The sequence below is a fragment of the Cnephaeus nilssonii genome (genome assembly GCF_951640355.1).
Source record: "Cnephaeus nilssonii genome assembly, chromosome: 13".
Taxonomy (NCBI): domain Eukaryota; kingdom Metazoa; phylum Chordata; class Mammalia; order Chiroptera; family Vespertilionidae; genus Cnephaeus; species Cnephaeus nilssonii.
In genome coordinates, this window is record NC_137084.1 from 34,972,825 (window position 1) to 34,997,404 (window position 24,580).

General features: G+C 53.1%; 1 protein-coding gene across 10 annotated transcripts in view; it reads right to left on the minus strand.

Moving 5' to 3' along the window:
* The window catches only part of MICAL2 (microtubule associated monooxygenase, calponin and LIM domain containing 2), a 221,487-nt gene that overhangs the window by 84,411 nt on the left and 112,496 nt on the right, over nt 1–24,580 (minus strand). For 9 of the 10 annotated variants that reach the window (XM_079787229.1, XM_079787226.1, XM_079787227.1 and 6 more), the window contains exons 11-17: nt 24,018–24,144; nt 23,321–23,411; nt 22,156–22,303; nt 20,960–21,159; nt 20,466–20,572; nt 13,320–13,391; nt 9,761–9,910 (exon numbers count right to left, since the gene is read on the minus strand). In XM_079787229.1, coding sequence (XP_079643355.1) covers nt 9,761–9,910; nt 13,320–13,391; nt 20,466–20,572; nt 20,960–21,159; nt 22,156–22,303; nt 23,321–23,411; nt 24,018–24,144 — 895 coding nt within the window. Of the gene's footprint in view, nt 1–5,218; nt 5,345–6,484; nt 7,019–8,207; nt 8,331–9,760; nt 9,911–13,319; nt 13,392–20,465; nt 20,573–20,959; nt 21,160–22,155; nt 22,304–23,320; nt 23,412–24,017; nt 24,145–24,580 lie in introns of all 10 variants that reach the window. The other variant, XM_079787224.1, reaches the window with a different exon arrangement.

Sequence of the window (24,580 nt, forward strand, 5' to 3'; positions counted from 1 at the left end):
GTGAGACCCCCTTGCCTGAAGGGGTCTGGATACTACATGCTCAGAGCTGAGACACAGGCAGGCCTTTGGGGCTATGACAGTGGCCCCCCTGAGTGGGAGCCTATATCTGCGCCTTTGACTCTGGTGCCCGGCACCGTGCTTTTCATCATATTCACTTAACCCTCATGGCCTGCGAGGTGGGTCTTACAGCCACGGGCAGCTGTGGCTCTGGGAGTCCCTAACTCCCTGCGGCCGCTCCCACGTGTCTAGGATGAAAATGGAAACGTGAAGGTGAGTTCTTTGTCTTCAGAAAGAAAGGACTCATCGTGCATTTTAGGTAAATGAGCTTTCTTCCAGAATTCTCCTCCACTGGGGAAAGAGCACATTCACTGCATGCTTCAGGCATTTTTACCACACGTGAGGTCACTGCATTGTTCCAATCACCCTGAGGAGTAGCCGCTGTCATCTCCGCTCTACAGGTTAGGAAACTAAGGTGCTGAGCGGCCGTGGACTTGTCCCAGGTCACGCAGTAATCGGTGCTGTGACTCCAAGCACATAGCCTTCTCCCTACAGCATCCTGCCTCCCTGCCCCCAGCACTCTACACAGTGAAACCGCCCCGGCTGGGTTGCACGTAGGACACGTCCAACGAGCTGCCTAGTGTATCCCTAGGACAGAGAGGAGGACGGTGAGGTTGGAGGCAGCCTTGAGATCTATCCTGGGTCAGATGAGACCAAGGCAGATTGCCGCCCACGACTGCCCAGCTTCCCGTGAACATGCAAAGCTCTAGAGTAAACCCTGCAAATCCAGTTTTAAAGCAAACACCCAGGAGGGGAGAGAAAGCTCCCTTTGCAATGCACACTGCTCTCCGACCCAGGAGGACTAACCACAGTCCCCAGCCCCATGAGGCCGTCCCTCTTGATCAGCTGTGCAAACTCTTAGCCGCTACATTGTTCGTAACAATAGCTCAGCAGAGGGCACATGGCTAGCAGCCAGGACGGAAGCCAGATGGGCAGTGGCCGCCCTTCTTAAATGAAGAAGTCAACTAATGGGTGAGGGGGGCTGACACGCTGCAGGTGGGCTGGTTTGATGGGATGGGTGAGTCTAGTGGTGCTGAGGACATAAGACTGGATGTGATTCCATAGTCTAAGGTCTAGAAAGACAAGACTCTGGGGTAAGAATCTGGGCCCTAAATGAGAAGCCCTCAAGATTCTCTGAAACTGTTCAGGTGAAAAGTAAACAAACAAACAAAAACCAGCAGTATCACTCTGAAATTTAAGGCAGAACATCAGCCTGAGAGGGTGGGTTTGTGTGGTCTGAAGGCAGTTGGTGGCCCAGGTTTCTGTCCCCGTGAGTAACATGTGCTCCCGATGGCCAGTCCGGCTAAGTCTGCTCCCATGAGGAGGTGACTATCCTGGATCCGCAGAGTTGCCATGTGGGGCGTTAGGATAGGAGCAGGGACAGGCGGCCCTGCCAGGAGTGGCCAAGGACTAGCGTCAGTTCCCAAGTGCACTTCCCTTACCCCAGCCCCCCTGAATGGAGGCAGACTTGGGTCACTGGGCCACGAGAGAAGCCCGCAATCTGTTGGAAGAAGCAGCAAGGCCCCAGGCTCTCAGGAGGGAGGTTCCCTGAGCCCCACCAACTGAATGACGTTGTTTGTCCCCGAATTGTCACCTACTGTAAGGGGCAGGCATCTCTTCTACTGGGAGACCTCACTCTGCCGGATTCTGCATGTGTACAGCCCACTGCCAAGTCAATGGTGGGGTGTGGTAAGAGAGGGAGAGAAGTTGAGTGGGGGGGGGGGGGGGGTTGGCCATACAGTTGGCAACATTCTCTCCTAAGTGCCTACAATGGCTTCACAGCGAAATCTGGAGGCTCCGTGGGCGTCAGGTGCAACCTGGGTGCTTTTTGCAAATGGAGAAACTAAAGCACAGAGAGGGCAAGTGACTTGCCCAGGGTCCCAGGGTGGCCCTTTCTGAGAGCTCCCCCATCATTCCCAGCCACACTTCTGTGAAAGGTACACAAGGTGGACGCTATTAAAACTGCCCAGCTACACCATCGTTTGATGGCCAAGGTTGGCTTAGGAGATGGGGTAAGAAAAAAGAAAAACCAGGGAGAAACAAAGAAGAAAAGCTCTAGAGGCGGTAGCCAGGGGCCCGGGGGTTGGCCATCCCAAAGTCCACTCCATCTGCAGTCCTCCCTCCATCTGCACTGGGCCTGCGTGGTGCAGAGGAGAGAACCCCGGGCTGAGGCCAGGAGCCCTGGGCACTCGTCTCCTCCCCGTTTTCTGTTCGGTGGCTTCTGCTCGGATCCCACTTTCCCAGGAAGAACCTCCTGTTACCCCATTAAATTTGCTACCCTCCCCTAACATGCCAAGTCCATGCTATCTGCTAATTTTTCATAGGAAGTATCATCTTATCTTCTGACATATGGCATAACTTACTTCTGTATCATATAGTTGTTGGTTACTCCCCCTGCTAGGAGGCAAGTCCCATCAGGGCAGGGACATAACTCCTGCTCACTGATGCGCATCCCAAGAGCCTGAGATGCTAACACCAAGCTGTCACTCAACAAGTATTTGTCTAATGAGTGAATGCTTCCTCATTGACTCACTGAGTGCCCTCGGTGTGACGCTGTTTGAAGAGCCATTGGGGAAGCAGCAGCCAGGGCCTCCTGTGATGCTGTGAGGATGCTGTGACAGGAGACAATCCCGCTGACAAGAAGTGTCTGTCGCACCCGGATGCCCCATATGCACCCAGGCAGCTGCCTTTTGCCGCCACCTAGAGAACTAATACCTATGGGGAACCACGTCAGGGAAAGGTGGGAAGTGTGGTGGCTCTGCCCTCAGCCCTGACAGGGCAGTGAGCAAGCCAGGCCATCCTGAGGTCAAAAGAAAAGCAGGGGCAACAGAGGGCCTTGAACAGGACCAGTCAGAGAGGGGCTGGCCAGAGACTAGAAAGGCATGGGCCGACTGCCCAGCCCCAAGCATGAGCCACTGCCTGTCTATGCCCAAGTGCCCTCACCTTTATCATCCTGTCAAGGGTGATGATGACTTTCTTCCACAGCAGTAAGCACTCCTCACGGAAGGGCAAAAAGGCTACTCTGAAGTGAGGCTGATGACAAAAATGCCAGTCTCCACCCATACAGCTCGCCATCACACAAACCAGGAATCATGCCCTTGTTGATGAGAGAATGGAGACCCAGACAGGTGAGGAGACTTAAGGTCAAACAGCTGATCAAAGGCTGACCTAAGACAAGATGCGGGCATCTCAGCCTTGGCTGTTTTCTTCTTCTTCTTTTTGTAAATATATTTTTACTGATTTCAGGGAGAGGGAGAGAGATATAGAAACATCCTATATAATAAAACCTTAATATGCAAATCGCCCGAACAGCGGAATGACCAGTCACTATGAGGTGCACTGACCACCATGGGGCAGATGCTCAACACAGGAGCTGCCCCCTGGTGGTCAGTATGCTCCCACAGGGGGAGCGCAGCTCAGTCACAAACCAGGCTCATGGCTGGGGAGCAGGCTAAGCTGGCAGTCGGACATCCCCCGAGGGGTCCTGGACTATGAGAGGGCACAGACTAGGCTGAGGGACCCTTGCCCCCCCCCCCCACCAGTGCATGAATGTTGTGCACTGGGCCTCTAGTCAATGATAAGAGAGAATCATTGATTGGCTGCCTCCTGCACACCCCACACTGGGGATCAAGCCTGCAACCCTGGCATGGGCCCTGACTAGGAATCGAACTGTGATCTCCTGGTTCATAGGATGATGCTCAACCACTGAGCCACACCGGCTAGGCAGTCTTAGCTATTTTCAGTGGACTTGAAGACAGAAAATGTGTTTCTCCATTCCAGGGATTTGTCACACCAAGATAGGGACCTTGGAGGTGGGGGGGGGGGGGGGCTAAGATTCTTTGCTCATTCCTTTCTTAGAGACAGTATCTGCACCCTTCTTCCCACAGTGGTGGGGTGAAAGGGGGCCTAGCCCCCAGCTACACACGAGGAGGCAATTCCTAATTTCCCACTAATGCAGCAGCAGGGAGCTAACAACTCAGAGGCAAATGAGCAGTAACTCTGATGGGGACATTCAGCCCCGCCGGCCGAGCTCAGCACAGGCGGCCGCTAGACAGACTGGATGTGTTCAGAGGAGCACGGTCTGTGGAAGAGACTCCAAAGCCCTGCCACGTGCTGCGGCTACAGAAGTGGCCTCACGTCCGTTTCCAGGCTCGTCCATTCCATGGCCACGCTTCTCCGCAGGCTGCCCCTCTCCCTCCCAGCCTGGGGGTGTTCCCAGCGTATTAGGCGTCAGGAGGACAAGGGAAAACATGCAAAGTGCCCAGAGCCCACATTTAACAGTTGCTCACGGTGCATTTCATGATCAATTTAAACAGAGGTAGCTCCCCACCTCCTCCCTCCCTCCCTCCCTCCCTCCAAGCCAACCTCTGCACTGCTACCTTCTAGAACACGGAGAAGAGCCTTCAGTGGCTCGTTGGAAGAGGACCCAAAGAAATTCCTTAATATAAGAAGAGTGGGCTCACTTTCATTCTCACTCTCTGCACCCCTATGAATACTTTTATCCCCAAGTTCAAGTCTCACCAGAATTCTGACCCTCCATCCATGCAGTCCTGTCTGCCTGCCTTTGCACATGCCGGGCCCTTTCTAAAATACCCCCCTCTCCACTCTTCTCAGCAAATCCTCCTTATAACCTTCAACACTCAGCGCCCATACTCCCTCCTGCGAATCCTTCCAGGCCTCTCCCCTCTGAGTTCCTACAACCTTGCCCTTTATGCCTCTCATAGAATTCATGTGTAGTGTTCTATTAGGTTCGCCACATGAAACTGCCATTTTGTTAGGTCAGAAATAGCCAAATAGCGGCAATTTCATATGGTAAAAAGTTACTTATTTCTAGGCTGATGTGCTGTTTGCCATCTAAACTGTAGTAAGAGAAACGTCCTGTTTATTTCCTCAGCACCTGACACAGTGGCTGGCATGCGGTGTGTGTCCAACTAATGCTTGCTGGACGAATGAGCGGTGTTAGACGAGTTTTTGAGTGCTGCCTGATTCTGCGATGTTGCTGGATCCCACACAAAACCAGAACCAAACCCGGGCCCGTTGGGAAGTATCTTACAGATTTCCACCTGAGCCAGGCCGAGCTCAGCTGGCTGTGCGGGCCGAGCAGAGCAGCGCGTCTCGGAACATGCAGGGAGTGGGGGAGCGGATTGTTCGGGACAACTACCTTTCTGGCAGGAGAAACAGAGTCAACAGCCGATGGAGAGGAAGCGGCAGCTGGGTCAGGAGATGGAAGGCAGGAGGGAGAAGACGGAGGCTGAGTATGAGACAGGCCTTTAGAGAGGAGTTTATTCTGCACAGAACAGAAACAGAGGAAAGTGATTATCCCCGGGCCAGCCACAGTATGCTCGCCGGGGGGCAGCCAGGAGGGGAAGGCGCATCCAGGCCCGCCTCTCGAGACAAAGCAGAGGCCACTGCCACTGGAGCCCAGCAGGGCTGTCTGGCTCTGGCTACATTTTCTGCTCCAACTGCTCCAACTCCCTTGTCACACTGTAACAGCTGGAGCAGGTCCACCCTGTTCCTGCCTGTGTCTGCCCTCACTCTGGAGCTCGGTATAAAGTGGTAGGTGCAAGCTTAGGAAAGGAGAATCCTGGGCTACTTCGGGGCAGATGGCCTCTGCAGCTGCAGACACCTGTGCCGCCTAAAAATGAGCTAAATAAATGCAAAGCCTCCTTCCCATGTCAGCGACTCTGCTGAGTAGCAGAGGACTCAGGTCTGGAGGAGGCTGAGTGAGAGCATCAGGGAGGAATGTTCTAGAGGCCAGGTTTGCTGCAAGAGAGCGCCTCACACACACAGGCGCTGTGGGACCTCCTACCAATTCTTTCGTCTCCTTGCCTGCACACGCTCTTCTTTTCTGCAAGTTTCTAAATAAGCGCCTGGCTCGCGGGGGGCTGGGTTTTGTATTCTAAGGCAAAGCCATTCTTCTTGGCTCCGCGCTGCCTTTTGGGAAAGCAGAGTGCAGGTTATGGCATGGGGCTGACCTCTTGCTCCGTGTTTCCCTGATCAAGGCCACGGGGAGAGTCTCCATTAGGCCCCCAAACATCATGAACAACTGGGCTGCTTTCACCTTAAAGGCGCTCTCATGTAATTCTTGCAACTGACCAGCTTTTCCTCTTTGTGCTGGCTCTTAGGAAGCTCAGAGCCTATTCAGAAGCTGTCTAGGGTCTAACAGTCCATGTTACTGTTCAGTAACGTTTGCCTTTGATCTGAGCTCACTTTTCTCCCTTTGTCCTGACTTATCTACTTATTTTGAGTGTTCTTATTTGCATCTTTTTTAGACAGCACCTTGAATTCTTCAGTGGCTTGACAAATGAACCGCGCCTCATGCTATAAAAGCAGTGGGAAGGAGGAAACCGAGCGCCAGAGACTGAGTCACGGCCGTCTCACGGGCTGTCCCATGCGCGGGCTCCTGGGGCTCTGAAACCCCGTTTACCTGCGGGAAATCCCCATGTCCAAACATGGAGGCCAGGTGAGCCGCCTTCTCCTTAATGTTCTTTTTGTGAAATTCCCTGTTGGCCAAGTTCTGAGCCCTCTTCTGCAGCCAAGGTGAGAAAGGAGAAAGAAAAAGAGAGAGTGACAGAGACTGGGATGTTGGAGTGTGGGGGGCAGTTAGGCAGGCTTGCTCACTCCCCACACACAGGACGGGGGACAGGGCACGAACAGTAAGAGAAGGAACCCACTCAGGGCAGGAGGAGGAAGAAGGGGAATGAAAGGCACCCCCCGACCCGGGCAGAGGCAGGGTGCAGGGCGAGGCTTTCACCTGGAGAATCTTCTCCTCCACTAGCTGCAGCCGCCGCAGCACCCCCGACAGGGCCAGCGCCCCCTGGCAGGCAGGGATTTCTTCGCGCCCCCCCAGCTGCAGGTCAGACTGGGCTCGGGCTCTGCGGGGCCGGCTCGGGCACTCTCCACCAGCGGACACTTGATTTATCTCTCGAAGCACATGCCCCGTCACAACCACGGAGGGGAACTGGAGAGAAGACAAATCAAGCTTCCTTCCCTACTAGGGCCCTTGCATCGCCCCCCAACATGAGGATCCCCAGGAGGACCAGGGGCCCAGGGCGCACCAGGTGTCACCTTGAGTAAGATTCCAAACTAACCTCAGGTGCTGAGGGTCTACCATCTGCACCAGAATCACCTGATATCTCCTTTTCTTTCTTTCTTTTTCTTTCTTTCTTTCTTTCTTTCTTTCTTTCTTTCTTTCTTTCTTTCTTTCTTTCCTTTTTTTTTTTTTACATTTCTTTTTTAATTTATTGAGGTAACATTGGTTAATAACATTATATAAACCTGACATCCTCCTTAACATGACTGTTGGGCCTCCTTCCAGACCCACCGAATCAAAACCTGTACAACCCGTATTCTCAACCCTAGACGCACACTGCAGCCACCTGGGGCCCTTTAACAAACTACCCAAGACTGGGCCTGACTTCCGGAGGTTCTCATTGAATTGGTCTTGAGATGGGCACCAGATATTGGTATTTTTTAAGTACCCATTTTTTTAATTGAAAAAAAAAATTGTTCGTTAGATAATTCTTATACACTAAGACAACATCTCTGCTTCATGCCCACACTGACTTCATTCAGCCTCCACTGCCCAGAAGCAACACACATGTCTCATGCTGACCAGCCATCTCTGAATGCTGTGGTCAAAACAGTGAGTCTGTGCAAATTCCAAACCCAGAGATGCTGGCTGGGGAAAGCCACAGTGCCCGGCTGCCACTGCGCCTGTGCAGCACGCAGGGCCTCGTCTACTCGGGAGCCTGCGCCCTACCCCAGCCCTCCCCCTTCAAGGGGCGTAGCCAAGCGGCCACCTACGCCCATTCCACCATCACTGCTACTTTCTCATCCCTTTACACATCAGCTTATGTAAGTGGTCTGCAGCTAACGCTGTGTTCCGGGGGCATCCGACAAAATAGACCGCAGACCATGTGGTGCGGTCTGTGTCCCCAAGCAAACAGAGCACCAGAAAGAAGCACAGTGGTTGGTCAGCCGACACCCAGGACCGATGGCATGTATCGAAGGACCGCATGTTGTGTCTGCCTTCCCAGAGAACCTACGATCAGCCCTACTTGGGTGTGCAGAGGCCGACTGAGCCCACCCCTCTGCATCAGAGTCCCCTCTGGCTTCACCAAGACCCCATCCACTGAAAGGAGCCCTACCTGCCTTTTCAGAGGAGGCGATGGGCTGGCTGTGGGCTCTTCCGGCTGGAGACAGCGAGAGTGAACAGGAGGGTCAGAGGACGAGCGAAGGACAGGCTTACCTATCCCCGAGACATGGCGTTCCTGAGAGGAGGACGGGAAGTCCAAAATAGCAGCCGCAGGAAACATGAAGGAAAAGGCTGAGTCAGACTGAGAGGGAGGAGAGGAAGGGAGGCGGGGAGCGAGAGTTTTCAGGTACAGAGAGAGCGAGCGTGCCCTGGGCTGAGCTCCGGCGGGGCCCCCGCCAGGAAACCTGAGCCCTGGCTCTCTGTCCAGGCGGACAGCAAGTCCCGGAGTCCCCTCCTCGGGGACAAGGTGTGAATTCAGGGAGGCCTTGCTGTTGGCTCAGACCTGGACACTGGACAGGCCCTGCCAGAGCCCATGCCTGGCCAGGGTGGCCAGCCCCGGAGACTCCTGGAAATGGAAGAGCTTCCTGCCTACCAGGGGACAGGAGCTGATGGGAGAAGCTCCAGCAACACTCGGGGCTGCAAGCGACCCAGCCTCCAGAGGGGCAACTGAGACAAAACGTCAGAGTAGGAAGTCTTAGGAAATGACCGCCTTATAGGAAAGCCTGGCTTCCTGGGAAGGTCCGTTTGTCTGGAGGAGCATGGTTCATCTCAAGACCAGGGGGACCTCTATGATCACCTAAAAACCGAATTAACCTAGAGTCTGCCCTCCTCCTGAGAGGCGGGATAGGCGTTCTCCAAAGAAAGACCAACCCCCTTTCCCCAAGCTTTGGTAATGTGGCAGTGGCATCCCAGAGGCCTTCAGGGGAGCCAACTGAGCCATGCAGCGCAGACCCCATGCCATCGTCCAGGAGAGGTCAGCTCGGCCTGCTGCCTGACCTCAGCTTTGCCCGCCTTCAGCCTCACCCTGACCCTGGTCAGACACTCAGCCCTGCCAACCTGACCCGAGGGAGTAGGGAGAGGCACCACAACACTGGGGAAGTTGGTCCCCATTGCTGCAGGCCCACAAGGAGCTAAGACCCGTGACACAGTTTCCCCTTGTTGGGTGGGTCTTTTCACCAAGGACTTGGTGCTCTCCCAGGCAGCCAACACTCTAAAGCTTCCTCCCGCTGCACATCTCATAGATGGCTGCAAACCAAGTCATGGTTGCAAAGTAAAGCCAAACTAGGGAAAGGGTTCTTCTCTAATGCAGAACAGGCGTGGCAAACTGCGGTCCCCCAGCCAAATCGGACCTGCAGCCTGTTTTGTAAATAAAGTTTTACTGGAACACATGCATACACATTGGTTTAGGTATTGTCTACGGCTGCTTTCATGAGACAATGGCAGAGTTGAGTAGCTGCAAGAGAGATCAGATGGCCCCTGAAGTCTAAAGTATTGGCTACCTGGCCCCTTTTAGAAAATTCTGCTGACCCCGGGTCTAGAAGAAGGCTCGCTTGAGCCAGGCGTGGCTGGCATACCTGAAATCCATCACTAGCTGGAACATTTCTGCTGGCTTCTCAGTTCTGGTCACCGAGAAGACCGGTCCAGTGAGCCTGTGATCGGACTCACCTGCTTCAGGAGTGAAGGGTTCCGAGAGCTCTCCTCGAACTTGGCCAGCAGCTGACTTGCCATGGACTTGACTTTGTTCTGATTTCCACCTTCTTTACTGACGCTGCCCTCTTGACTGGAGCCCAAACTCCGGCTGGAAAAGGCTGACCGCTGCAAAGTCCAAATCAATGCATTGGTGGGTGGGTCCCAGAACCCAGGTATCAGGGAGGGAGCCTGGGGGCTGAGGACAGGGGACTAATTCCCTGAAGAAGGAGACCTCCATGGTCTCAGGAAGTGAGGCACAAGCAGCAGGCGATGCCCGAGGATGGGCACAGCCAGGCTTGGGAGCCTGAGAGTTAGGGTTTGCATCCTGACTCTTTCTCTTCTCAGCCCAGTGACCCTGGCAATGAACTTCCCTAAAGTTTCTGCGTCTGTAAAATGGGAGCATAACACCTTTCACATGGTTGTCACACACACACACACAAAAAAAATCAAATATAATAAAGAAGTGGTGAGCAAAATCATTTTTAAAATACATCCTGTGGCTCCCAAGAGGTGAACAGCAGGGAGGGGGGGAGTATGTGTGTGTGTGTGTGTGTGTGTGTGTGTGTGTGTGTGTGTGTGAAGGGAGCAAGAGGGATGTCCATCAGGCACAGGCTTGGGCTTCTTCCTCCTTCCTCCTTGGCATCCCAATCCCAACTCCAACCTGCCCCGCTCTCTTGGGGCTACCATTTGAAAACACAGTTTAATTGTGAAATAATTTTGGATTTATGGAAAAACTACAAAGATAGCACAGACGGTTCCTGCATAGCCTTCACCCAGCTGCTCATAATGGTAACATCGGGAGCAATCCCGATACTGTCACCATGACTAAGAAATCCACCCCGGCCTGATACCATGAACTACAGACTCGATTTGGACTACGCCAGTTTTTCCACATGCTTTCTTGTTTGGTTCCAGGATACAATCCAGGATCCTACATTGAATTAAGTCATTATTTCCTTAGTTCTCTTCCACCTGTACAGTTTCTCCATCTGTCTTTGTCTTTTATGACTTTGACAGTTTCGAAGGGGACAGGTCAGCTCTTGTGTACAAAACCCTTAATCCGGGGTGCTCTGATCTTTTCTCGTGTTTGGACCGGGTTATGGATTTTGGAGAAGGATGCCACGGAGGTGAAGGGCTCCTCTCGGTGCTTCATACCAGGTACATGATATCCACGTGACTAAGGACGGGTGAGACGTTGGCTGGGATCTTTTGATTATGCTATTTTATAAAATGGAGTTCCAGCCCAACAGGCATGGCCCAGTGGTTGAACATCAACCTATGAACCAGGAGGTCACGGTTCGATTCCTGGTCAAGGCACATGCCCAGGTTTCAGGCTTGGTCCCCAGTGGGGGGCTTGCAGGAGGCAGCTGATCAGTGATCCTCTCTCATCATTGATGTTTCTCTCTCTCCCTCTCCCTTCCTCTCTGAAATCAATTTAAAAATATATATATATTTAAATGGAGTTCCATGTAAGGTTTCTTTAGCTCATCTGTCACAAATAAAGCTTGGAAAAGTACCAGTGTTCACGGACTGTCTGTCTCCCCTTTCCATAGGATCTGCTCCCACAGGCCTCGGGGTGAAAATGGCCCTGTTGTGTCCAGTGGGCAGTCTGCTTTCCCAGAAGACAACAAATCTCCGGGACAGACGTTCTCAGGACAATAAAGAGATTCCGGGGAAGCAGCAAGCTGCAGTCGGTTGTTTTTTTAACAGATCCCTAAGAGCCGCAGCCCCGTGGGAAACCCTGTCTGTGCAGCCACCCTGAAGTGCTGGACAAACACCAACCAGAGTCACTCCCCACTTCAAAGTGGGAAGTGTGACTGCACAGCAACCCAGCCTGGAGTGCAAGGAGGGCGGGTTTACGGGGGAGGTCACTGTTTGTACAAGGCCAAAGTCACCGGGATGGTGGGTCATGCAGACAGCACTTCCCAGACATGAATCCCCAGGGGCTCCTTCAAAAGCAGGTTTGGGCTCTGTGGGTCCGGGGTGGGCCCTGAGACTCCGCATTTTTAACCAGCTGCCAGGTGATGCTGACGCTGCCGGGTCTGGGCCCACACTTAGAGTAGTGTGAATTGAGAAAGAATTATGGTTTGGTTAAATTTGACTTGGAAGCAAAGAAAGATGGCCCAGAAAACAGCCCAGAGACATCTCAGAAGGGACAGGTGCAACCGATTTCTTTCCACACTCCACTCCTGAGCTGCCGTCAACAGAAAGAGCACAAACAGCCCCTCACAGAAGGCCCAGGGAGAGGCAGGAGCAGGCATCCACCTGAGACAAAGTGCATGCAAGGGATGCTTCTAAGGGGGAGGCCAGAGCAAATCCCAGGCACACAGGCGAGAGCCAACCCCGTAACCGGGGAAACGGACATCTCTTCTGCCTGTCACTCAGCCTCCGCTTCCTCCTCTCAATCATCTCCCGGTTCGCTGGCTTCTGGCTCACAGCAGTAATTCTTGAAGGGATTCTCACAAAGAAGTTCCAGTGTTTCAGACAGGGTGATTTGGACTCAGTGGATAATATGAGTTTGAGCACATTTTAAGACATGAATGGAACTGCAGGCTTTATCAGCGCTTCCCTTCGAGCACCCCAGAAAACGGGCTGAGCAATAGGCAGCTCCCCTCTTTCCCATGGCGGGCCTGGTGGCTCTATTCCTTACAAAGTTCAGCTGTGAGGACCAGCGTGCTGATCCCGGTCAAGGCTTCCACATGAAGCAAGTCACAGACATGAAAACAACGTCATAAAATGTACATTTAAGATGGAAGTCTTTTCTGAGTCCTATAATCAGGTATAACGTACTATACAAACGACCTCACGTGCCTCTGTGTCATAATTGTGGCATCAGCCATCAGGCTAGCTAGAGCCGGCCTCCCGCAGTTCACTGACGACACCTGGGCTTGCTTTGGTGGGACTAGAACGGCCTATTCAAATGAAGGCATATCTCAGGTCTCTTTAAAGAGCTGCCCGGGGAAGCGGAACTGATACCCTCTTTTTCTGCTGATCAATTTTTCAGTAGCAGGAGAGAGATTCCTGCCTGGTTTTGTCAAAGTAGCCTGTAATTTTCTCCTGTCACCAGAAGGTGGCACTTGCGGGCACTGGGACATTGGCCTTAAAGACTCAAAGTGCAGAGAACAGGAAAGGTAGAAACAAGGATTGGGAGAAAAGCGGGACAGCTGGTGCCTCCTCACTGCTCACTATTGATAGTGATTACATATTGATCAGCATAGGTGCCATAGGTCAGGCCCCGCATGTTGCATAACATCTTATATGATCTTTGAAAACCCTGCCAGGTTTCATACGTTTCAAATGTATCATTTGTATTTTACAGACGTGAGCCCCACCCTGGCAGGCTCTGTCTCTCAAGGTCACATCGCCAGGTACGTAGTGGAGCGAGGACCAGAACCCGGCTGTTTTTCCACCAAGTGAAGCTTGGGACTGAGCAGCTCCAGAGAGAGGAGAGCAAGGAGGGCCAGGGCGGCCGGGCCAGTGGCCACGGGCTGTCAGGCCACGGGCCTCTGTTGAAACCGACGCTGTGCACACGAACCTCGTGCAGGCTGTTGAAGCCTCTCCGCCTCCGTTTGTTCATGTCGTTATTCTCTTCTGTTTGGTTGTCCACCTGCAAAGGCCAAGAAAGCACCGTGAGCTCAGGACCATCAAAGACTGCGGATCCACCGACAGCCCTGAGCCAGCACTGAGCCCGCAGCCCTGCCTGCCCAGGAGACAGACGGACACACCCTACCCTGCACCGGGACTAGGGCTACCCAGAGCTCTGTTCGGGCGCAGGGGACAGGGGACGGGGCCTCGCTCCACCTGGGGAGTCAGTTTCTGTCAGAAGGGGTGGGAATCACATCCCCAAATCCAGCTGAAACATCGCAAAGCACAGACTCCCTGTGACAGGGCAGGGACCATCCCCGCTGTGAATGCGACCTCGGTCTCAGGCCGTGGTCTCCAGGCCTGCTAAGCCCCTCAGGTGCTGCCTATGAGACCACCTCTGACAAGGAGGCGACGCTGGCTCACCTCGTGGGCAGGATTCTTGGGACTCAGAGCAGCTGCCCAGGGATGTGGCAGCCACTCGGTCACCACCCCAGCTCCCAGTGCGAGATAGTTTAACTTCACAGGAGTACCAGACTGTGTCTGAACCCTACGGCAAGTGTACAGCCAGTGTGCCCAGGACCGTGTGATTCATCGCTTTTTGTCCCCGGCATCGTTAGTGCCTCCTTTCACCCTCAAAAGCATCCTGGTTTAGACAATACATTACGTGGTTGCCCTACCAATAGCCTTTTATGCCTACTTTCTGCTGCCCGACTGTGGACATTTACACCCAGAGAAACGCGCACTATCAGAGCCCGTCACATCACCTCCGCGAGGACCACAAGGGGCACCCGCTGTCAGGCTTGAGTCTTGAAGGAACGAGTGGAACTGTACAGGTGGTGCTGATGCTACGGGCTGGGCTGGGTGTGAGGGCTCACTTAGTACTTCCCCTGCACACGGCATTGTCCATTCTTGACAATGAAGTTAAACCTCTCTACCACAGTCTCTAGCTGGGGCCTTCTCCAAATGGCCAGCCCCTTGAGGACCATGGAATCACCCCACGACTATGTCTCCCACCCGCGGGGAGCCTCCTTGCCCTCAGAGGGCCCTCCACAGCAGGCCCAAATAAAATTCTGGCCTTTGTTCCACTTTGGATGCAGCAGCCAGGGCGGCTGGCCACTCTCTACCCTCCAACCCAGGGGTACTGCCCCATCAGCCCTACACATCCTAAACTTGCCCAATCACAAGAGGATTCTTTTACCTCCCAGTTGTTCCAGAACAACACGAATAATTTTGGTTGTTATTACAATAAATGCTAATATACCACACAATAGCAACAGCAATAATACTACCACTGCAGTCCCTAGCACGGTCTGCTGTGTGCTCACTGGCTTCCAACAGAAAGCACCTGCTTCCCGAGTTCTTATGTCCCCCTTACCCCTGACCCCTCCCCATATTTACCAGGATCTTCGATATTTTCAAAGATGAGATCAACCAGAGCTTAGTCATTAATATTTGTTTAAAAAGTTGACCCAGGCATCAAAAAAAATCCCAAACAAAAACCCCAACAGATCAAAGGGCCCTCCCGTCCCTCCCACATTCTCCTCAGCTCCCAATAAATCATTATTCTGTGAATGGAAATTATTTCAGGCCCAACGCTTGGGCAAACACCAAGAGAAACAGATGACCTATTTGCAACAGCGTTGGGTCTTAGAGGCACAGGCGGTCTGGCCCCGGCTCCGCAGCCCGAGAATGCCTCGCTGGCCTGGGACTGCAGCCTGTGTAAGCGCAAGGTGCCCTGCCCGCCCAGCAGGAACACGCGGTACACCATCTTTGGCTTTTCTATTGTTTGTTTGTTTGTTTCCACCTTAAATGAGGACTTGGCTTTTGTCTTAAAGAACAACACATGTTAGTCTCTCTTTTGCATTCAACAGCCGTGGGTGTGACTGTTCCAACAACCAGAGCCTGTCCAGGTCCAAACCCGGAGTGAGCTGCAGGCCCACAGAAAGCACGTCTGGGGGAAGTGTGTGCAGTAGCAGCACCTAAGAAGACCCCAGTCCCTTCAGGGAACGTGTGTGGGGCAGCCACAGCTCCTCTGCTGCAGCCTGACCCCCGGGACACTGACGGGGTCTGTGTGGAGAGGTGAGCAATGAAGAGCTAGGCGAAAACAAAACGGCGGAGAAAACGCAAACCTAGACGCTGATGTACTTTTTTCTTATCTGTATATCTCTATTTGGGAACTAATGTTGCCCCAGCACCCCCATCTCCTTGGGCTCTGTTTTATTCTACAAAGAATTGGGTTGCAAGGAGAAAGAAAATACTTATTGTGCCAATCAGACAGAACATGAGAATAAACCAGTAATTCACTTTCTTTTCCTATTAATATTTTCCATCCCTTTCACCTGAACTTCTTTTAAAATCATGATTTCCTAGTGACTTGTAAGATTCTGCACACCAAAAATCATTTATTAAACTAATTGGTAGCTCCACTAAAAAAAATTAGACATATATCTCCCAATCTGATCATTTATTTGATCAGCACAAAATCACCATGTTCCCATATTGCCTGACTTAATGTGAATTTAGCAAAGTAAACAAGCTTTGTATTTAGTTAGCTAGTATAACCTAATTGTGGAGAAATTAAGATCTGGGTCACAGGAGGAGAGACTGGCCATTGCAGGCAAATGCCCTGGTTGAGAAGGGTGGTTGCCATGAGGTTTAGAAAGATGGCAGTGACACTGCCAAGAGAGTCCGTTCTTCTTCAACGGCAGCGTAGAAAGGAACCATGGGTTCGAGTTCTGACACGAATTACTTCCTGGCTGTGTGACCTTAGGGAAATCACCTAACTTCTCTGACTTCAGTTTCTTCACTATAGGATAGTTCACTGTCATAACTGGTGTAAGGATTAATAAAATCATTTATGTAAAACACTTCTTACAACGTGAAGTGCTGTGTTAAGTGTTAGACACCGCCACTGAGGTTAATGCTAGTTAGCAGAAATTAGAATTCTAGTTTTGACTTTGACATTCACCACCTACATGGCATTGCAATTGAACCTCCCCATCTCCCAAGTTTCCCCATCTCACTGGGATGAGAACACATTCCCCGCCTTCCTTAGAAGGCGACGCGAGGGGCAAATGGGATACACAGAAACTGTTCCCCATGCTCTAAGTGCTACATCGCCCATGGTTGCAGTACCGAACCAACAGTTTGGTCCAACTAGTTTCACTCATCCTTTCAGAAGACGAGCATCTTTATTTAAGCAGTGCTTACAAAAGGCATGGCCTATCACTTACGGAGCCCCTCCCACGTGCCAAAGAATGTGTCAGGCCTGCAGCGTGCATTTGTTGACGATGTCTTCACAGCAATGCAATGCTTGTTATTATAATCATCTTGCAGACAAGCCAAGGGACTTCCTGAGAGGCTTAAACACTCCAGCAGACCTAAAGACATGTCTGCCTGGCTTCAACGTGCATTGCCATGCTGTAAATCAGCTCAGAACCTCCGGCTGTGGTTGCATAGAGGACAGGAGAGATCAGCCTGCAAACCACAGGTGCTGGGGTGGGGGGTGGTTCTGGGAGGGGAGTTGGGGAAGGGGAGTGAGAGGAACTTCAGAAGCCCCTCTAGAAGGTGAGCTTCCCTGGGCAGGGTCCTGCATATCTTGTTCACTGCTCTACCCCTAGCTCCAAGGGGAGAACTCAACATAAAATAGGCACTCAGTAAATGTGTGTTGAATAGATGGAAGGAGGAAGCACATTAAAAATTTTTTTTTTGTTAATCCTCATCAGAGGATATTTTTTCCATTGATTCTTTAGAGAGAGTGGAAGGGAGCGGGGCGGGGGGGGGGGGTGGTGGAGAGAAAGACAGAGAAACGTTGATGTGAGAGAGACACATCAATTGGTTGCCTCCCACACTCACCCCAACCAGTGCCGGGGAACGAGCCTGCAACTGAGGTACATGCCCTTGACTGGAATCGAACCTGCTATTCTTCATTCAGTCTTCGGGCCAACGCTCTAACCACTGAGTAAACCCGGCCAGGTCAGGAAGCACTTTCTTCCCTAGCAACCGCTGGCTCTTTGCAGAGTATTTGTGCAGGAGACTCATGGAGAGGAGCGCGGGGAGGCTGACTCAGAACCCCCACAGGTCATGTGCACGCCACTCTACCAGGGACCAGTGCGGGAGGAGGACCTGGGTCAGAATCAGCCAGCTGAGCAGGATCTGCATCCTGGGGCCACTAACCCGGCTTCTGGGATGGGCTTTCCATGGACAAGTGACAACCTCTGCTGTGCTGTCCTCCACGGAGTGGGCTCAGGATGGAGAAAAGATCAGACCCCCTGCGTGCATATGTCACATGCGACGCGTGTAATGGCTGAAGTGGCCATCAGTGCAGGCATTACCCACACGTGGCAGGCCTAGGAGAGTGAGGACAGGGACCACATATGTTCAGGTGTCACCTGCGGTGCGTGGTGACAAGAGCCCTGGAGTCACCAGGAACTGCTTGCCCTGAGGCTTTCGATGCTGACCGGGGTGAGGCAGATCTGCAGAAGCAGACCCGGGTGTAGTAAGAGAAAAACAGAACCTCACGCTCTTCTTTCCACAGGCCTGGACCCGCCAGTCTTCAGAGCTAATTGAGCAACCCCATAGCTCCCCCTCACCGAGGGACCACCTTGTGGAGGGTGGATGGGAATGTTACTCTCTAAATGTCGACAAGGTCCTCAGGGAGGAAAAGTCTTATTTTGCCTAATGTTGGTCTGTCTTGCTGGGATTTTGACATGAGCATTTAGGGATAAGAGACAAATGTAACACCAGCAGTGGAAACTGGAGGGAGAGGGGCTTTAAAGACTGGCTCAGCAGAGAAACAATGAACTCTCTTCAGATTAAGATGCCACGTTGTGAATGAGCGCGAGCTGTTACGTTCCCATATCACAGTGCTCCTCTGGCAGCTGGTGAGGGGTGGGAGGGGCGGGGAGGGATGGGAGAAGGGGGTGAGGGCGAGTGCAGATGCACCTCTGTGTACAGATACTGTGTGTGCTTGCGGAGTAGAATCATGCAAGCGAGGCCTGGCCTGCCTCTCTCAGCCATAGGGGCTCATGAGCCGGGGCGTTGAGGGCTGTGTCTCTAATTGTGCTGATAGCTTCCGGGTGACTGTGTGGAGCCTCTATGCGAGTGCAGTCTTCTGAGTCTCGGGCAGACATCCTCTGTGTCCATCCCAGGGAAACGGGAGTGGACTCAGTACTCGGCTTGTGAGAGATGTTAAGCCCAAAGAGCATTGCAAATCGGTTCCCCAAACCAAAAGAGTGTCCAGATACAACAAGAGGACATGTGGTTGGATGGGGAGAAGGTACTTTCCGTGTGGTCCGATCACTGCCCAGGCACTGAGTAGTGGACAATATGTTGGGGTATTTCAGTGATGACCAAGGCGGCATGTGACCCACTGGCCTTACTAACTTGCCAGCCCATGGGCAGCCCACGGCACACGCTGGAGGAGCCCAGCCATGGTTCACACCTGTTCCCCTGCATTTCCTAGCGGAGCCAGTGGAACATGGAGTGAGGGCCCAGCAGCCGTCGGGGGCCTGGCTGGCCTTGCTGACTTTTGACCATCCCCACCTCCTGGCCAGGCCCTTTCAATTCAGTCACTCTGTAAACAGAGGTGTGGTGAGTGAGAGGTTTTAACTCCAATCCAGCCCCCTCTGCTCTTCCAGTTGTGGGCTATGTGGTGGGAGAAACCGGGTGAACGGAGAAAGGTGGTGAACGCTTGGCCCAGAGGGTGTGTAGAAAGGCTGGATCGGGGCAGCCCAGAGTGGGGTGCTTGGGCTTCAGAGGAAACACGACTGGCCTGGTGGGAACACGCCTATGGCTGGTATCCAGAGGACAGCTTTCACTCACGGGACATGTGGTGGGCAAAGCAGCCCTCACACTGAACTTCTGAATGGGGAACCCTGGGGTGCAGAGCAGACAGAGCTCTGCTGAAAACCCTGGCAGACCTTGCACCTTCCTCCCCAGCCCTCACTTGGCTCACCCACCCCTCCCTGCAGACAGGGCGTGGGGGAGCGCTGAGAATCCTATGCAGCTCCTGGAGTTAGCCCAACAACTCCTTGCGACATTCCGGGAAGCGCAGGCCTCGGTGGAAAAAGTGACCACTGTTCAGGCAGCTGAAAGAAAGGAGGGAGGCCACCAGGCCCCAGCCACGCCCTGGGTGGAGGGGAGGCAGGACATGGCATGACTGTCGGCAACTGAGAGAGGCTGAGACAGGCAGAGGCCTGCACCCTCTGCCAAGTGAGGGGAGGCTCCTATAGGCTGAGTGCCAGGGCGAGCCCTGGGCCAGGACTTGCCACCTAACACCTCTGGGCCCCTCTTTTAAAATCTGTACAATGAGCATAATAAGCAAGACAACTTGTATTATCCCTTCCCCAGAGACGCCATCACTCAGATACAATTATTTCTCATTAGGCCCATCATTCCCAAACTGGGTACCAAGGCACCCCGTGGCCCCAGTCAACTCACAGAGGAGCCGCGGGGTATTTAGATTTTCTAGGGGAACATGGTGAAGTCTGCCGTAGACCTTGCAAAATGCCCTTATAAGATATTTGAACTTAACTACTGAACTACTGAACAAATGGAACTCCTAGGCATTTCTTTTGACCGAGGAGCACAGTGAAAAAAAGTACTGAGACAGGCAGTGTGCCATAGGGCAAGGAAGCTCGGGAGCCTCTTTATTGGGCTCTGAGCTCTTCAAAGGCAAGGAGCACATAGTAGTCATTTCTGTCCATTTCCTCCCCTCGTCAAAAACTAACAAAAAGTTCTAATGTTGGCATACTGTAGGGCCCAACGGACATTCATTGAACGAATAAAAAAAAAAATGAATAGGATAGGATGTGTAAATGTAGCATCACCACCCTGCCACTCAATGGCCCCTGTGTTCCTGATCTAAATAAACTGCTCAACAAAATGAGAAGTTGCCTCTCCTCCCCACCTAGGAGGCCGCGCTGATCCACAAGGACTTCCTGTAAAGGCTTCTAAGTCATCGAAGTGCCGGGGGAACTTCCAAAACACTGAACTGATTTATCAGCAGACACAGACCAAGAGCAGGACATTCTCCAACCCCCCAGCCCCATCCATGTGCAAAAAGCAGTTAAAGGAAAGCAAATCCTTGACTTACTCGTGGAGTCCTCTTCCTGGGAAACGTGAGGTTGAGATAGTTGTGAGGAAGGGATGACGTGGCCACGCCCAAGTCAGCATTTTCTCCATAGTTTTTGCCCCAAGAGTCTGTTAGGAAGGAAAAGTATGGCTGAGATTTGGATCCTGCCACAGCTACCCAAGGGTTCAGGGGTGTCACTGCTGTAAGGTCCCTCCAAAATAATTTTCTCCCCCCAACTAAAGATGTGAATGGCCTGGGCGGGGAGCTATGCAGTCCCACCAGAGACCGCCAACGCCAGAGGCAGACCAGACCCCGGCGTCATGCATCACCTGCACACAGACCCACTTACACACACAGGTCTGGGTGTGTGGGACTCACCCCTGTTTGGCCTCAAAGTCTAAGGGAAGGCATGGTCAGCCCAGAACAGAAGACACCAGGGTGAAGAGCAGCCAGAGGCGGCACAGGGCAGAACTGGCTCAAGGGCAGAGCCAAGCGTGGTCCAAGCAGGTGCTTACCCACAGGCCTCAGGGGGGTGCCCCGGAAGAGCTCGTAGAACTTGGACAGGTACATGACCATGCTGAGCTTGTCGGGCTCCTGCGCTGACGCCATCTCTTTGCCCGTGGTCACTGGGGGGATGCCAAACTCTCGCTCGGCCACGTCAAACGCCAGCTGGTTGTTCTCCACAGCATCATCTTCGTTCAGAGAGTCAAAGTTGCTGGAGAATCAGAACAAGGTGAAACTCAGGGAGAGGTGCGGGGAGTGAAGGAGCAGTGACCCCAGCCATGGTCCCAAATCACACCCCCACCCTGCTCCCCAGGAGCCTCAGTCACAAGAAGCTAACACTGTCCAGATTTGGGCCACGAGAATGTCACGGTTGTCAGAAGATGGTGCCCACCACTTTGGGAAATGCATGAGCTACTTTGCCTTTAGATAGTTCCCTTATGTTTGTTTTCCTTTCATTACAAAACTAACATGGGCTTCTTGTCAAAAAAGAATCAAGTGATTTATAACCTGTAAAGTGATAAGTGAGAGTCCCCCCCACACCCCCTTCTCAAGGCAACCTCACGTCCTACAGGTACCAACTGATAACCTCTTCGTAGGTTTCCTTTCAGCCTTTTGGATGCCTTTGCTCGTGGGCGTGAGGTTACCCACACACATTGATTTAAACACAAGTTCAATCGATGCATTGTGCTTTCAACATCACGAGGTACTCCCATAATTGAATCTCCCTAATGAACCTGACATATTTCCCAACTTATAAATGAAGAAACAAACTCAGAGAAGGCACGCATCTTGCCCAATGGTACACAGCTAGTCAATTTGGGTCTCAGCTCTAATTATTTGGGCTGTAACCCGTCACATTTCCCCCCAGAATTAGGTCTTACCCATAATTCCTGCCTAAGGGTAGAGGTCCATGGTGGGAATGCTCAAATTTCCCACGTGTGGAAATGGAGGGGCGGGAGACGGGTAACCACTGAGCCTGAGTCACATATTAGGAATACAGATCAAAGCAGTTGTGGGCAGATTAATCAGTGCAAAGGGAAAACAAAACAAACTTAAGAAAAAAACTCAAATCAAAAATATGCAAAGAGAAATTTTGAACCAAGTTCTGAAGATTCTGCATCTAGCAGAACAGTCCTGGTTCTCCTCGTCTCCAGGGTCCCCGTGGGCAATGAGGAGCTTGGCAGGCCCAGCTGGGCCCCAGACTCACATCAGCTCAGGCCGGAAGCGGTGGATGATGGCACACAGGGCCAGGCCACTCCGCCAGGACGTGGTCAGGTCGGTGATGTTGACGTGCTGGTAGCCCTCGGTCTGCTGCTGGCACCAGGTTAAGAGCTTGCTGGGCCGAATGTCTGACTCTGCAGTAACGGGAGACAGATAGTGAGGTGCTCTGGGGAAATCTCAGGGACCCCTGGGGACCGCTCTCTGACTGTCCCATGTCTGGGAACATGGGGAATAGCGCCAAGGCAAGGGGCCCTGTGGAGAGCATGGCGGGAGGGCAGGAGGCTGGGGCAGGAAGCATGCTCTCCTACAGCAGGTCCCCAAGACCCTCTGGAACACAGAGGCGGGACGACGAGGACTCTGCCAGCATCTCATCCAGTGGGGAAGACAGACATGGATGCAGGTGACAATGACGCGGTGCTGTAATGATGGAGAAGCAGGGTGCGGGGGGGCATGTGAGCAGGGTTGCCCGGTGTCTGCCAGGGCTGGGACTTGCCACAGAGAGGCACAAAGAGGGTACATTTGAGCTGCTTCTTTAAAAGTGCCTAGCAATTCATCAGACAAAAGAAGGCACTGCAGGAAAACAGAAAGGACTGCGCCGTGGAAAGACCAGGAAAACCCTCCCCGTTTGTGTAGCAAGGCGGATGACAGGCGGCAGCAGTGGGGCACGAGGTGCTAGAGGGAAGGGGGGTGGCTGGTAAGGCCGCGTGAGCCCTAAAGCAGGGAGGACACAAGGTCTGGGTGAGTGACCGGAGGCCAGAGAGACCTTTAAGCAGGATGGTGACCAAAGCAAAGCCTGATGGGTGCTGGGAGCTATTCCTGTATCATTCCTTCCTTCCAGCTCTGTGCCAGGCCCTGGACGACCAGGAAAAGAATGGAGCACATGGAGGCAGACCCCAGACAGGAAATGAAAGGAAAAGAAGAGCAGGTCCCAGGGAGGTAATTCCGCAGTTCACTGTAATGTGCCAAGCGTGCAACACGTATGAACGCCTTGATGGCGATTATTCCGTAGGGTGTCACTGTCCCGGTTTCACAGAAGGGGACACTGAAGAGCAGAGGAGAGGAGCCTGGCCAAGGTCACCCAGGTCCTCTGTGCCCCTGGGCAGCCTCCTCCCTGCAAAGCCCCTCCCAGGGGACCCGGGAGGGCGGCTTACCCTGCCTGGAGAGGCCCACGGATCTCCTCATGGAGCCCAGCCTCTTGAGGGGGGAGTGGTGCAGCTCCTTAGTGATGTACAAATGCTTCACCTGCAAGCAAGAGAGACCACGCAGTTGCCCACCAGTCTTCCCCCACATTCCAGTCGTGGGGCCTCGGCACCTGACCTTCTCAACTTAGTATCTATCGGCCACTCCTTTCCTCTCCCACTGGGACCCTCAGCGAGGGAACCCAGGCCGCCTGGGACACAGAGCGATGGGCCGCAATTAGCCACCCAGATGTGGAAGCACTCAAGTGTAAATAGAGGTCACGGGCTAACTTTTAAAATGCACGCCACTGCTGGAGCTATTGACTGAGAGGCTCTGAGTCAATGGGAGAGAATAAGAGGCCTCTAGGACGACCATGGAAAGGACTCAAATTCGCCAACTAGATTGTCTGAGGGAGGTAGGCTTAGCAACACACACTCATGGTGACAAACGTGTGTAAATATATGTACAAATGTGGACATCCACTTACATGTGTTCTATTTCTCTCCTGTGGGCTACAGAGGTGCTGATTCATGTTACTCTGTGACTCCCCTAGAGCCACCTTAGGGCCCAGAGGCCTTGGTCCCAGGGATGTGCCGAGATTTCAGGTGACCCCTCCTTCCCACCGCTCAGTGCAGGGGGACCCAGACGAGATCCCAGGGAAGGACTTACCTGATGGGGCCGCACACAGTGGGAGTTGAGGTTTGGGTACCGCGTGCCCGGGTCCAGTGTGTACTGCTCAAAATTCTTGTTGATGTTCTCTGGGGTCGTTTGAGGTAACAGCCGGTAAAGACTTTCTCTGGAGGGAGGCAGGGCATGGGGTTGGGATTGCGCTTGAAGCCTAAGGCCTTGGTCCCCACCCCCACCCTCTCCTGCTCTCAAGGGCTTCTTAGATGTGTTTGTATAACCCTTCCCTGCAAAGCCTGACCCTTGTGGTTCTTGAGACCTGCAAAGTGGGGGAGGTTCAAGGGGTGCAGAGGAGGCAGGAAGGAGCCCGGGAGGTGGGGAAGCTGGCAGCACAGGGACCTGCGGTTTTGTTATAACCGCCACTCAGCCACATGGGCTCCGGTGGCCTATCCCCCATGACCACAGGCCGCCACACCCAAGACCAGCCAAGGCCGGTCCCCACCCACCAGTCCTTACTGCTCCCAGGCCACCAGCTGTCACAGCCACGTGGCCAACAGCAGGGGTCTGGGAGGAAGCCCAGGCTCTCCTGGGGGATCATAGAACCAGCC